The following is a 13548-nucleotide window of genomic DNA, read 5'->3' on the forward strand; positions in this document are numbered from 1 at the left end:
AAATAAAATCTTAAAAAAAAAAAAGAATATAGAGAAACAAGAACCCTCTTAGATTGCTAATAGGAATGTAAAATGGTACAGCCACTTTGGTAAATGGCTTAACAGTTGCTCAAAAGGTTAAACATAAATTTACCATACACTCTGCAATTCCATTCCTAGGTGTCTATCCAAGAAAAACATATCTACCCAAGGACTTGCACAAGTATTCACAGCAGCATTATTCAATAACCCAAATGTCTATCAATTGGTGAATGGATAACAAAACATGGTATCTCCACACAATAGAATATTACTTGGTAATAAAAAGAAATGAAGTGCTGATTCATGTTACAACATGAAAGACCACATTTTGTATGAATTCCATTTAAATGACATGCCCAGAAAGGCAAATCTACAGAGTCAAAAAGTAGATTAATTGTTGCCTGGAACCTGGGGTAGGAATGAGGACAAACTGCAAATTGGCAAAAGGGATCTTACTGGGATAATAAATATGTTCTACAACTGGGTTATGGTGACAACTGCACAACTTGGTAAAATTTATTAAAAATCACTGAATCACACACTTAAAATGGGCAAATTCTATGCAATGTAAATTATACCTCAATTTGGTTATTTAGAAAAAGGAAAAAAAATTGTCTTCAACCTTTTGCTAGATTGGGCTGGTTGGCTCTTGCTATTGTGGTGGTGACCCACTTCATCCCATCTGATATTCTTACATCTGGAGATAATAATTCTCTAAGCTCTCCCACCTAGATACATAAGCCTAGGGCTTTTCTTACAATCTTGCTCTTTGGGCACCTAGATGGCTCAGTTAGTTGGGCGTCCCCTCTTGATTTTGGCTCAGATCATGATCTCAGGGTTGTGGCATCAAGCCCCACGTCAAGCTCCACGCTAGGTAGAGACTGAGATTCTCTCCCTCTCCCTTTGTCCCTCTGCCTGCTCTCTCTCTCTCTCTTTCTCTCTCAAATAATAAACAAATAAAATCTTAAACAAACCAATCTCACTCTTTGTTTTTTCTTCCCTCTACCTTCAACTCAGCAACAGGAGTGCAGACCCAGCTCAGCCCCAATGTCCACCTTGCCCTGAAGCACCCAATTCTAGGGACTCTTCTCCAATGCCTGATATTTATGGGCCTGAAGAAAATTATGCATCCTTGCAAATGTCATCTGCTGAGACACCCCACATGGAGACCGTCTCTCCTCTTCCTCCCTCCATGGATCTGCTTATTCAGGACAGCCTGATTCTTCCACCACTCCCAGAGTAAAACTACTACCCGCTTCTATAGAGGAAAGAACAGTGAAGAAGGAAGACATGGCCCTGGGCAAGAAACAGAAGAACAGAACCCTGTTCTCTCAGACCCAACTATATGTACCCAGTGACAGATTTCAGAGACAGAAATACCTCAGTCTCCAGCAGATCCAAGAAATTCCCAACATTCTGAACGTTAGCTATAAGCAGGTTAAGACCTGGTTCCAGAACCAGAGAATGAAATGTAAGAGGTGGCAGAAAGAGAACTGGCCAAATAGCAACAGTGTGACTCAGAACAGCTCAGCAACAACAGAACACCCAGGCTTCTCTTCTAATCACCAGGGATAACTGATGAACACTCCTGGAACCTTTCAATATGGAGCAACCATTCCTGCAACAGTCAGATTTCGTGTCCCCAAGCCTGGAACAACCAGACCTGGCACAATGAGCTCCACAACTGTGGAGAGGAATCCCTGTAGCCCCAGATCCAGTTCCAGCCAACATCGGTCACCAATGTGGAGTCTACCTTAGAAACTGCTGGGGAAAGCCATAGTGTAATACAGCAAACTGCTAAGTATCTTAGCACCCAGTAAGTAATGGATTTATTCCCAAATGACTCTGTGAACATACAGCCTGAAGATGTGTGACAAGTATATTATTATTCGATCTCAGTTTGGGGAGTGGCTGTATTACCTCTTCCAGGATTTGTCTTCTAGGGTCCTGTATCTCTGCCTTGATATTCTGTTTCTCACTATGCTTATCATGTCAATTGAGGGGGTACGAATAGAGTCTCATCAAAGAGGTTTCAGTAGCATTGGCTGCTAGGAACAACACAGCATGTTTCTGGCTATAGATAACTAGATACAACACTAATTTGATGTCTTTAGGCTCTAGATTCTTACCTCAAGAATAGAAAGTAAAAATACAAAGGGGTGTGATGAAGGATTATTTGTATTTTCTGACATTGTGAGGCTTTACTTGTTAATAATCTCAATTGTTATGGTGAAGGGTTAAGTTATAACGTGCTTCATGAATTTCCTCTGCCCCTTGTGTTGTTTTACTATAACTCCTAATTTGTTCATTATTCTAGTATTTGTAGAAGGATGTTTTGTATTTTAATGTATTATGATAATAGTACCAGTTGGTTGGTTTATAGGTTTAAGTACGAATAAAATTCCCACTTAAAAAAACTTGTCCTCAACACTATCATCCCCTCCCCCGCAATATACCGCCCTCTCTTTTTTCTCCTTCCTAAAAAGTTAGGGAGTAGCCACTTATATATAAATGTCCCAGGTCCACCCCACACCTACTGAATTTTTGTAGGGGGGAGATCCTAGCATTAGTTAAAAACAAAACCTCCACAAATAATTCTGATGTTGACCACTTGGTTAAGAATCTCTACTATATCTTTCTCACTCTGGTGACCTATCTCTACAAGAAGAGTGAATTTACAGTGAGAGAAACTCTAGCTAGCCTTCTCATTTCTATTCAGTTGTCTGGTTGACAACAGTAGTTTGTGGCAAGATTGGTACCAACATACATCAACACCAGGAAACAACAAAACAAAGAAACTGAATAGGACATTTAGTAACCTCTCCAAGAGGAAGTGCCACTGTAGCATGCAACGTTTACATTTGTTTTCCCAAAGCAATCACCAAATGTCAACAGAAATGTGTATTAAAGAGATAGAACCTCTTGACAGATAGGTCCTATCTATTCAATATTGAAACCCAACTGTGAAAAAATTTTTTTATTATTATGATATGTTAGTCACCATACAGTACATCATTAGCTTTTGATGCAGTGCTCCATGATACATGCAAACAATGAATCATGGAACAACTGTCAAATTTTATTTTAATCTTTGTAAGTTTGATTCAAATGCTCACTATACTTTTCTCTTAGTTCGTTGTTTCTGGTTTGTTTGTTCTTCACTGACAACTATTTTAGCCCTTATATAGACCAGCCAACAATATATATTACTTACATATCTACTCACGTATGGGCTGTACTTTAAAAACAAACTTTTTGAGTAACAAAATGGATTTGGCCAACACATAAGGAACGCTGTTTAACTAGAGATCACTATAAGCTACAGTTAAAGACAAAGGGTTACTATCTAAGGGTACACATTCGATTATGGCATTTTAAACTTCAAGAAAATGCCAACATAAGACAAAAACTATTGTGTCTGGAGCTATCCAGGCCTGTTTCAAATATCTTAAGAACTCTTGGGACTATGTCTATAAATACAAGAAGTCTTTTTTTCACACTACACAGTGAAAGCAATAGATACATTAAACAAAACATCCTTACAGTATTTATATGAGAAAGGATTACTACCTACATTAATAATAATATAAATTGGTAAGAAAAACCTCAAGAGTCAAAGAGATAAATGGGTAAAGAACAAAATAAAATTTTTACAAGAAGAAATACAATTAATATGGAAAAAAACTCATGTTCACTAATTATCAAAAATGCATATTAAAACATTTTATTAAAACTATTAAATCTACCAAAAATATTAAGTAGCTGACACTTGCAAGGCTCTAGTATGCATGTTCTACAACTATTTTCGAGAGCCATTGGCTGTATTCCAGGAATCATTAAAAATGTCCTTATTCTATAACGGAAGTATCCCACTTTGGGAATTTAAGATTTTTTTTTTTAAAGATTTTAATTATTTATTTATTTGAGAGAGAGAGAGTGAGAGAGCACGCATGCACAAGCAGGGGGAGGGACAGAGGGAGAAGCAGACTCCCCACTGAGCAGGGAGCCCGATGTGGGGCTCGATCCCAGGACCCTGAGATCACAACCTGAACCAAAGGCAGACACTCAACCGACTGAGCCACCCAGGTGCCCCATGAGCTGTCCAGAAGAAAAGACAGACAAGGTAACAGACAAAATACGAAAGGATAATGGCTATGACAGAGGCTTGTACAAGGTGTTACAGGGGTACATGTGAAGGCAACCATCTTACACAAGTGGAAGAGAAGATACAGAGCTGAGTTCTAAAAAATGATCAAGAATGAACTAGTTGGAGAAGGGGGTAAGAAGAGAAAGAAAAGAAATTCTGGCTTTAGAGAACAACATGCATGTGTAAAGGGATGGAGAGGTAAGAGCCTGGCACACCTCAGAGTTGTAAGAAGCTCCATGTGGAAGGAAAGTAGAGTGTAGGAGAGTGATGGTAATGGTAAGCGGAGGTCCGGCCAATTCAGGAAGAACATAAAAGGTCATGCGAAGAGCTCTAGATTTTATCCTGAAAGCCATGGGGGAATAGGGCAGCATTCTAAAGCCAGGGCACATGCAACATAGTGAGATTTATGTTTTTGCATGTCCATTTTGGCCAGAAGTCCCATCAGTGAAGCGTAGGGGTACAGAATGGCACTAGAGAACTTTTTGGGGTGATGGAAATTTTGTTCTTCTTCATCTTTGTCAAAACTCAAACCCATAGGGGGTGCCTGGGTGGCGCAGCGGTTAAGCGTCTGCCTTCGGCTCAGGGCGTGATCCCGGCGTTATGGGATCAAGCCCCACATCAGGCTCCTCCGCTATGAGCCTGCTTCTTCCTCTCCCACTCCCCCTGCTTGTGTTCCCTCTCTCGCTGGCTGTCTCTCTGTCAAATAAATAAATAAAATCTTTAAAAAAAAAAAAAAAACTCAAACCTATATAGGCTTAAAATGAGTTATGACACGTAAACTATACCTCAAAAATTTGAAATACAGTAAAATAATCACTCTAGCAGCAGAATGGAGAATGGGTCAGAGGGAAGTGAGATGGGGAGATGAACGAGGACATTTCTGAAATAATCTAGGCAAGAGCTGATGAAGGCTAGAACTGAGGTTGTGGGGAAGCGCAGGACAGTGTATTTGAATAATATTAAAAAGGTAGTAAAATCAATCAACAGAATGACTGGATATGGAAGGGCAGGACAAAGGAAAGAGTTAAGGCTGAGTTTCAGGTCTGCAGCTTGGGTGACTAGGTGATGGTGAGGAGAAAGAACAAGTTTAATGGAGAATGATAATGAGCTCCACTTTGAATATGCTGAGTGACAGGAGACACCCAGGTGCAGATGGATGCACACACGAGTGGGGAGATGAGACATGGAGAGGTGACATCATGGTGGCCGTTGGTGTTAACAATTATGTATGAGTGTTATGTGTTAGACCAGGATGAAAAGGAACATTGAAAAATGAAGAGTTAACTTCATGAAATGGTTTGAGTCTTTTTTCTCTTACTGTGTTGTTATAAAGTTATTTGCATGACAACATTTTTAAAGCCCATCACTGGCTTAAAGGTAAAACAACAAATAACAACAAAAATAAATGCAAAACAAAGGGAGAACTTGATCAAACAAGTCTTTAACAGAACTTTACTGCCTGAACTGGGGCATATGTTTGATCACTTCTGTGGCTGAGGAACCAGTAGCCCGAGGAGGTGGGGAGACAAGGAGGCTTACAGGAACAAGGTTCATGGGGAGCCCCTGCACTGCCCAGATGAAAATAGGACTATTTGAACAAGAGATGATGAGGAAAATTCTAATGTTTTGTGAACATGAAGCCATGTGGCTCAGGTGTGCTTGGTGTACTTATCAAAACCTAGGGGGAAAATGCATCTGTCACACTTCTGACCACATTTAAAAGATTTTCAAAGGTCAGTTACCATTAGCTTTTTACTTTCCCCAAATTTACATTTTTTATAGAGGAAATTTACTCTTACTACAATAGAAAAAAAAAAAAAGCAAACAACATCCAAACATACAAAGTAGGAATCATTTCATTTCCTGAGCACACATTTTCCCATACCGGGTACATTCCAGGCCTTGAAGATGCGTTCTGCAACCTGGCGTCCGGGGGCGGCAGATGGTCAGGCATCTGTGGCTCCGACCCAAAGTCTTTCATCTTCTGAAGCTGTTCTTTCTGTTCCCTGTGAACAAATAAAATTGCCATGGTACATTAAGGCATGTTTACTCCATTCCTAAGTGACTACAATTGGTATCAGAGAACAAAAAAGAGACCTAAAAGCCTTGCTCTAAAACCCTCTACAGGGCCACGGAGCACGGGCAGGGTAACACTCTCTTGCCTTCATACAGCTAACTGACCAGTCATCTGCAACCTATACATGACTACACATTATTAAGGGTCTTCAGGGGCAGAGTCTTCAATCTGCCTCGTTAGCCTATTCTAAAAAATCATCTATTTGTCATGTTCTTCTTTCACTGAACAAAAAGTTCTCTCGCTATGTTTTTTGTTCAAGGCTCTAGACCAGAGGTTGCAAAATGGTGGCCGAATATGGCCTAGAAAGTTTTTTTTTTTTTAATTTGGCTTTCACATCAGTTTTTAAAATCTGACTTAGCTGCCATTATTTACAAAGCAAAATATTTCACATATAAATTCATATTTTAAAGGGATTGGGTAACAATGGGCCTACGTTCCCACATGTCAACAATGAACTGACTGGAGTAGTGGCTGTCCACTTTAGATCAATCAGTTTGGCACAATCCTCACCACGCTCAGTAAGTAGAGTTATACTGGCCCACTTTCACTCACTTTAGTTACCTGTCTGGTTCTTGTGCATATTTTAGTTTATGGCCCTGCTGTATACAGTGAGAACAAATGTCATTCTATACCTTTAAAAATGACATTTCATATTCCTAAAGAGTAATTCTATAACTCTTCATGCTTTTCTTCAAATCTCTGGTCAAATCCCCCCTCCCCTCTATTTTTTTAAACTTTTCCTTACAATGCCCACCTTAAACAGGTGTAACATCTACTATAACCTCTTCAGACCTTTTACAATTTTCCCCCCATTGGGTGTAGTGACTCAAATAGACACAAAATGAGGGTCAAATACATAAAAAGTTTATTTTCTGCCTCATAGAAATCATATTATGACTTTATACCAATACAACATAGCTTACTGGTATTCAACTATGACAATTCTTACCCATCATTTCATATATTTTAATTATGTTTAATGTTGCCTAGAAAGAGCTTTATAAAAACGGACAGTGAAGAAGAAGCACCTTTTATTCAGCATTTCCATATAAAGCAATAATGGATGAAAAGGAAATTTTAAAAAGAAAAGGATAAGAAACCTGGGCAGCGTGGCAACACCAATCAGCCTGGTGTTCTCCATAAACAAAACAGATTTTAGAGTGGGACAGACTGCACTCAAATTCTGGGTTTGCCACTGATTAGCCAAGCGGACTTAACCTCTCTGAGCTTTAGTGTCATCTGTGAAGCAAGGATACGAGGAGGATACATCTACTTATCTTTGCAGGCCTTCGAGATAAAAGGATTTGAGACAGGAGGACTGAGATAGTACACACTAAATTATTATTAGCACAGTGCCCAGCACACAGTGGGGGTTAAATTAAAGGTGTCTCTAACTAAAAAGTGAACAGTATAGTAACTAAATGTTCCCTAGCATGCTTTTACATCTTCTTCACGAGTAATCTGGAAGAGTCCAATCCCTCAGAGCATATCTTCTATAGACAGAAATCTGCTGTGCTGCCTGAGGTACCAGATCTCTCACCTTGACCTACAGGTATTTTTCCTCATTATACTTTCCGAGTCATAAAGCTTCAGTTATAATTTCAATTGGTATAATACACAAATGTAGACCAGAATTGAAAAATGAAGGAAACATAATACACTGGAATATATCAAAACCTAATCATTAATTTATTTTCTCAAAACACTGTTAATTCCTAAGAAATTACTCAAAAAGCTTACAATCTATCAATGACTCCTAAATTCTTATCTTAGGAAACAGTTGGTTTAAGGATTAAATGAATATATACAAAGTATTCAGTACAGTTCCTGGCACACAGTAAGCATGCAATGTTAGCTTTTTTTTTTTTTAATTGCTACTACCTGGGAAGCATTATGTAAGTATTTGTACATAGTTAGATGATTGTAAATCAAGAAATCCAAGTTCTAGTCTCCATTTCACAAAGAAAATATTTGATTATGCAGAAACAAGTAACATCCTCAAGTGGAGATATCTGCTTCTAGTTATAAGGAAAGATAAAACACCCCAGAGAGAAAGTATCAATGGTTAGACAAATCTGAGGACGCTTTCAGGTAAACCATTCTTAGCTTCAACAGAGAAAAACCTTACAGCACTTTCCAGAGTTTTATCAAAGATTAGTGAATATGAAGTCTATCAGATCTAATACCAAAGAACAAAATGCCTCCTGGAAAAAAAAAAAATGTTACAGATGAGCTCTGTCAAGTCCAGAGCACTGGAGAGTTGAAGTTTGACACTTGAAACATGCACAAGTATATGGTATGTCAGCAACACATCTATAAAAGCCAAGAGTGGCTATAAAATTTTCACATTTCAGGACATAAGCTTACAATTAACATAGTTCCTAAATACATATCCTAACCCTAAAACAGCACTGAATGGCCAGGTTACAAATTAAAATTACAAGATAAGAACTTGAAGCAAAATTATTCCATTCAAATAATCACATCACTTTAAAAGAGCAGTCTGAACGTGGTTTTGACTAAAAGAAATGATCTTAAGTAGTCAACTTACCGAAGCATTTTCAGTTCTTGTGCAGCTTTCAAAATGATTTCGTGCTGCCTCTGACTGAGAACCATTACCCCTCCAAGGCCTTGGTCAGAGTCTAAGTTTGTATCCGACCCCATAATTTCAGAAGAATGATGTGAGGAGGGCATATGTTCCGCCATGGGGGAATGTCTATCCACATCAGATGGGTACCATCTGTCTGACAACCGTTCTCTTTCCCAGTCCATTCTGTCAGGGATATAATCTCGCTTTTCCCGCCATGTATCTCCTCTTTCTGGATACTCTCGGATCCTCAACTCACCCCTATCACGAAAATCTCGATCATACCCATGGTCTCGATTTCTTTCTTCTCTCCATCTATCATCCCGATATCTATCCAAAGGTGGAAGAGGTGGGAGGGGTGGTAAAGGTGGAAGAGATGGAATATCCCGTTCACGAAACTGTGATTCTTGTTCATCCAGTGGTCTCCCATAATCTCTGTCCCACTCATTATCCAAATTTCTATCATACATATCCATGGGTCTTCCAATCCGATCCACATCCCTGTCCAAGTCCCTCTCCATTTCCCTGTTGTAGTCCTCATCCATATCCTGATCTCTCTCCCAATCATCCCACCAAGGGCCTCGTCTATCTCCATCATGAGATCGAGATGGTGGTGCTGAGAACCTGTCCTCTCTGTTATATGGATCTAGTGTATCTTCTTGATAGTCACGTTCACATTCTCTCCAGTATCTTTCTCTATCCCAATCATCGAGTCTTTCTCGTTCCATTGGAGCATTTCTACCATCTAATGGGAATTCTTCATGCCCTCTCTCTTCTCCATGGTTCCATGGAGCCCTAGGAGGCTCATCTCGGTGATATGGATACATTTTTTCCCCACCATCTCCTGGTTCTGGTCTAAATGGACCTCTGTCACGACCAAAATCTGGTCTTCCCAGTCCCCTTTCCCTACTGCCAGGCCCTCGAGGTGGTCCCCTCTCCCTACTCCCGGCTCTTCGTGGTGGTACTCTCTCTCTACTCCCAGCCCTTCGAGGAGGTCCTCTCTCCTGACTGCCAGCCCTCCGAGGTAGTCCCCTTTCTCGGCTGCCAGCTCTACCCCTGTCCTGGCTGCCTTGCAGACCACCTGGCACTTTCTCCCGACTGCCTCCTGGCCTCATCAACCCTCTATCTCGGCTTCCTTCTCCTCTATTCATCTTCTCTCGACTGTCTTCTCTTCTACCCATCATTTTATCACGAAAGTCTTCTTGCTTGACCAACCCTGGGCCACGGCCGAGTGCCTGGCCTCGGCCTCTATTTACTAGTCCTTTATCCCGTGTGTCTTCCATTCTGCTTTGCCCAGGACCTCTGTAAGATGAGCTGCTGCCTCGATTGCCTTCTAACCTATTATCTCTGTTATCTGGCCGAGGCAGCCCTTTCTCTTGGCTGTTTTCTGAATGGGGCAGACCAATACCCAAAGGTTTAAAATCATTATCTGCAGTTAATGATGATGACGTTGTCACTGCTGCTCCTCCCTCCATCCCCCCTGGTTTTGAGGGAAAAGCAGATTGAGAAGGTAGAGGTTTATTTGCAAGGGATACAGGCTGAGTAACAGCTTGGGCTTTGTCCATTTGAGTCTCCATACTTTGAGAATTCTGGTCCCAAGTAGAAGGCTCTATGGGCCCTTCCGAGACTTCGCTTTTAGGTGGCTCTTGTTGAGAGTCGCTTAGATTCTCATGTGACTGAGCCGCCTTGGCATCCTTTATATCTGCAGCAATGGAAAATGTAGCTGACTGCATTGTAAAATTCTTCTGCTGGTTACTATTGGTGTCTGCTAATTGTTCTTTGTTTCCTGAAAGAGGTTCTGCTTGTGACTTAGGTTGCTGCTGATGTTGCTGTCCAAAAGCTGGCTTGGGGCCTTTCCACTGTGGTCCACTCTGTCGAGGACTGAGGGATGTATTGGGGGTAATATAAAACTGAGATGCTGGCCCCCGGGGAATCATTCCCCATTTGCTTTTAGTGCCCTCTGTTGGGTGACCTTCATATCTGGGTCTTGGCCCATCGGGGCGATTTCCTTCAAAACGAGGCCCTTTGGGTCTCGGTCCTTCACACCTTGACCCTAAATCCTCAAATCTTCGAGGACCATCAAATCTACAAGTAAAACAAAAGATATTACTCAAGACAGTAAAGCAGAAAAAAATATTCTCCATGTAAGAATATTTAAGGCAATCGTGCCTTAGAATCTGTTTACAAAAATGACTCTTTCAGTCATCATATAAATCCTGAGGCATCTATCTTAGAATCAGTACACTAAAGTGGCAGTGCTCAGAAGGTCTCAGGACAGGCTTTGGAAATCATGTCAGTATTATTGTAATTCACTCCAAAACATCTCCTGCAGCAAGTCACTGATATACTAAGTTGTTAAAAAGCAATTATAAACATTGTGACTTAGTAGACAGAAAAGTCCACTCATTTTTAATGGGGAAAAAAATGCCACAACTAATTCTGAGAGTACTTTCAGAATTAAAATATAACTACAAACTAAATAGAAAACAATCAGTAAGATACTGTAGGATGATTACAAATATTGTTGGAACTAACATTATCATCTGGACTGACAAAAATTCAAAAAGGCAGTAGCCAGCTATATCTTAAGAGTGCACCCTAACATTCTAAAGTCTGGACAGTGCCCTGAAAATTTGTTATGGACCGACTTGCTCATTCTGCAAATTTTTAGTATGTAGTACATCCAAGGGATATCCAAATAAACTGTCGTCTGTTGCCCTCAAAGGGTTTACAATTGAGGAGAAAGAGAATCTAAGTGTAAATAAGTCCCCAAAGGTGCAATGACAGAAGTCTATCTGCATGTAACACGGGCAACAGAGGAGGGGATGGTCAATTCTACCAGGGTAAGGGGGGGGTTGCTGTCCAGTAACGGTATTATACAATAGATGATGCTTAAATTAAGTCTTGAAAGACAAATTCTCTGAGGCCAGGCTAACGGAGTGTAGTGGAGATAAGGGAAATGGGTGGCAAGGACGTCTACGGATAAGGAAGCACTGTGAGGAAAGGCAGAGAAACACACGTCAGCACGGCATGTCTGGAAGTGCAAACAGTTCAGCACGGCTGCAGCAAAGAGGAGACAGAGTAGGGAGAGCCAGGAAAGGAGTGGAAAGGGAGGGAACTAAGAGACAAGGTAAAGAGTAGGCAAGAATCAACCTCCAGGAGACCTTGTATGCCTTGGGCGGCAGAGACTACCGGTGCTCCTCCAATAGCCATTTCCCCTTTTCCTACAGTAATTGAGCCTCTTCATTTGTAGCTGGACACAAAAGCTAGCCAAACTAAAGACTGACTCTCTTTCCCAAATTCTCCTGCAGCTAGAACTTGGAGCCATGCTCTGGCCAATGGGCTGAGAGTGAAAATGACCAGCACATCCTTCTGGGTTATACCCTTCGAGGGAAGGGCACATCTTCCTCTTCACCATTTCCTTTTTCATACTGGCTCTGACAATGGTGGTGAAGCATCTTGGATGATGTAGATAAGGGCAATATACTAGGGGATGAAAAGTAACAAATTAGAAGGAACCTAGATTCTTGACATTGTACAGCCATCACGTAAGTGCTGAGAAAGAATAAACCTCTACATTTATTAAAGCATGTGACTTTGGATTTGTTACCATCGATGAATTAATTCAGCTGGGTAAGAAGTTGGGAATTACTTAATGAGACTTAGAGCCACTACAGATGGTCTGATTTTTAAAAGCTTGCTCTAGCAGAAAAGTAGCAGATGGATAGGTGGGAAAAGTTTACTGTTGATTGTTTCTACAATTTGGGTGAATGAAAGTGAAGCCTGTTCTAAGACAGTGACTGACATGAGGATGTAGAGGAGATAAAAGTAAGAGATGTGAAGAAAGGTAAAATGGATAGGACTTTCTAATAGCTGAGATTACAATGATGACAAGAGGGAAGAATTGAGGATGATTCCAAGGTTTCTGGCTTAGGCCTAAATGGATGGTGATACCTTTCATGTTTTTAATGAGAAAGAGAAGAGTTTTTCTCTTATTTGCTTGGGAAATCAATGAAGAATAATAAATTCATTTTCTGATAAAACATTTCTTTCCTATCCCTGTTGACGTCAAGTTTAGCTGGTCTAGAAGTCTTAGTTTCAAAGGGAGGAATGCTCCCATCAGGGGACACAACAGTAACTCCATTAAACTCAAGTTGAGACTGCCACCTGGCTACCTTGGGTTCTGAATCAGAAGGCGAAGAACGGAGTTACCGTACTGGCTGGGGGTGATTGGTCCTGAGCTGCAAGGGGAAACTGGGTTACTACTGCACAATGAGGGTAAGGAGGACTATGTCTGGAATGGAGATCCTCTAGAACACCTCTTAGCACTTCCATGTCCTGTGATTAAAGACAATAAAAAATTACAATAACTCAATTCAGACAGGACCGTCAACAGCCCAGACCCTTCAAGAATGAAGGTTTGGGTCACTCCACCAGGAAAAAACCAGGACCACCTGAGGTGCATGCTGAGAACAAAGGGACTACAAAATGGGCAGTGGAAGAAGGAAAGTAATTATAAATACTAACTATGGTTACATGACCAGTTGCAGAAAGGACTGTCACACTTTATGACCTTAATTTGGTATGTTTAAATATATACATATGTATTAGTCAAATATCTTTGGTTGATTTTTCTTCTTTATCATCTAACATAAGATGTATCAATAATAGTTAATTTTATATCTCAGAGTTTAAATACAGAGTATCAAAGAGAGA

The 13548-nt window shown here is 40.5% G+C and overlaps 1 protein-coding gene and 1 pseudogene across 2 annotated transcripts in view; one reads left to right on the top strand and one right to left on the bottom strand.

Moving 5' to 3' along the window:
* Window positions 1-13548, bottom strand: part of YLPM1 (YLP motif containing 1) — an 80923-nt gene that overhangs the window by 40675 nt on the left and 26700 nt on the right. For both annotated transcript variants that reach the window (XM_026519500.4, XM_048219956.2), the window contains exons 5-6: window positions 8797-10917; window positions 6054-6174 (exon numbers count right to left, since the gene is read on the bottom strand). In XM_026519500.4, the coding sequence (XP_026375285.1) occupies window positions 6054-6174; window positions 8797-10917 (2242 nt within the window). The remainder of the gene's footprint in view (window positions 1-6053; window positions 6175-8796; window positions 10918-13548) is intronic.
* Window positions 73-1895, top strand: LOC123002149 (homeobox protein NANOG-like; annotated as a pseudogene).

Source organism: Ursus arctos, unplaced genomic scaffold, assembly GCF_023065955.2.
Source record: "Ursus arctos isolate Adak ecotype North America unplaced genomic scaffold, UrsArc2.0 scaffold_25, whole genome shotgun sequence".
Lineage (NCBI taxonomy): Eukaryota > Metazoa > Chordata > Mammalia > Carnivora > Ursidae > Ursus > Ursus arctos.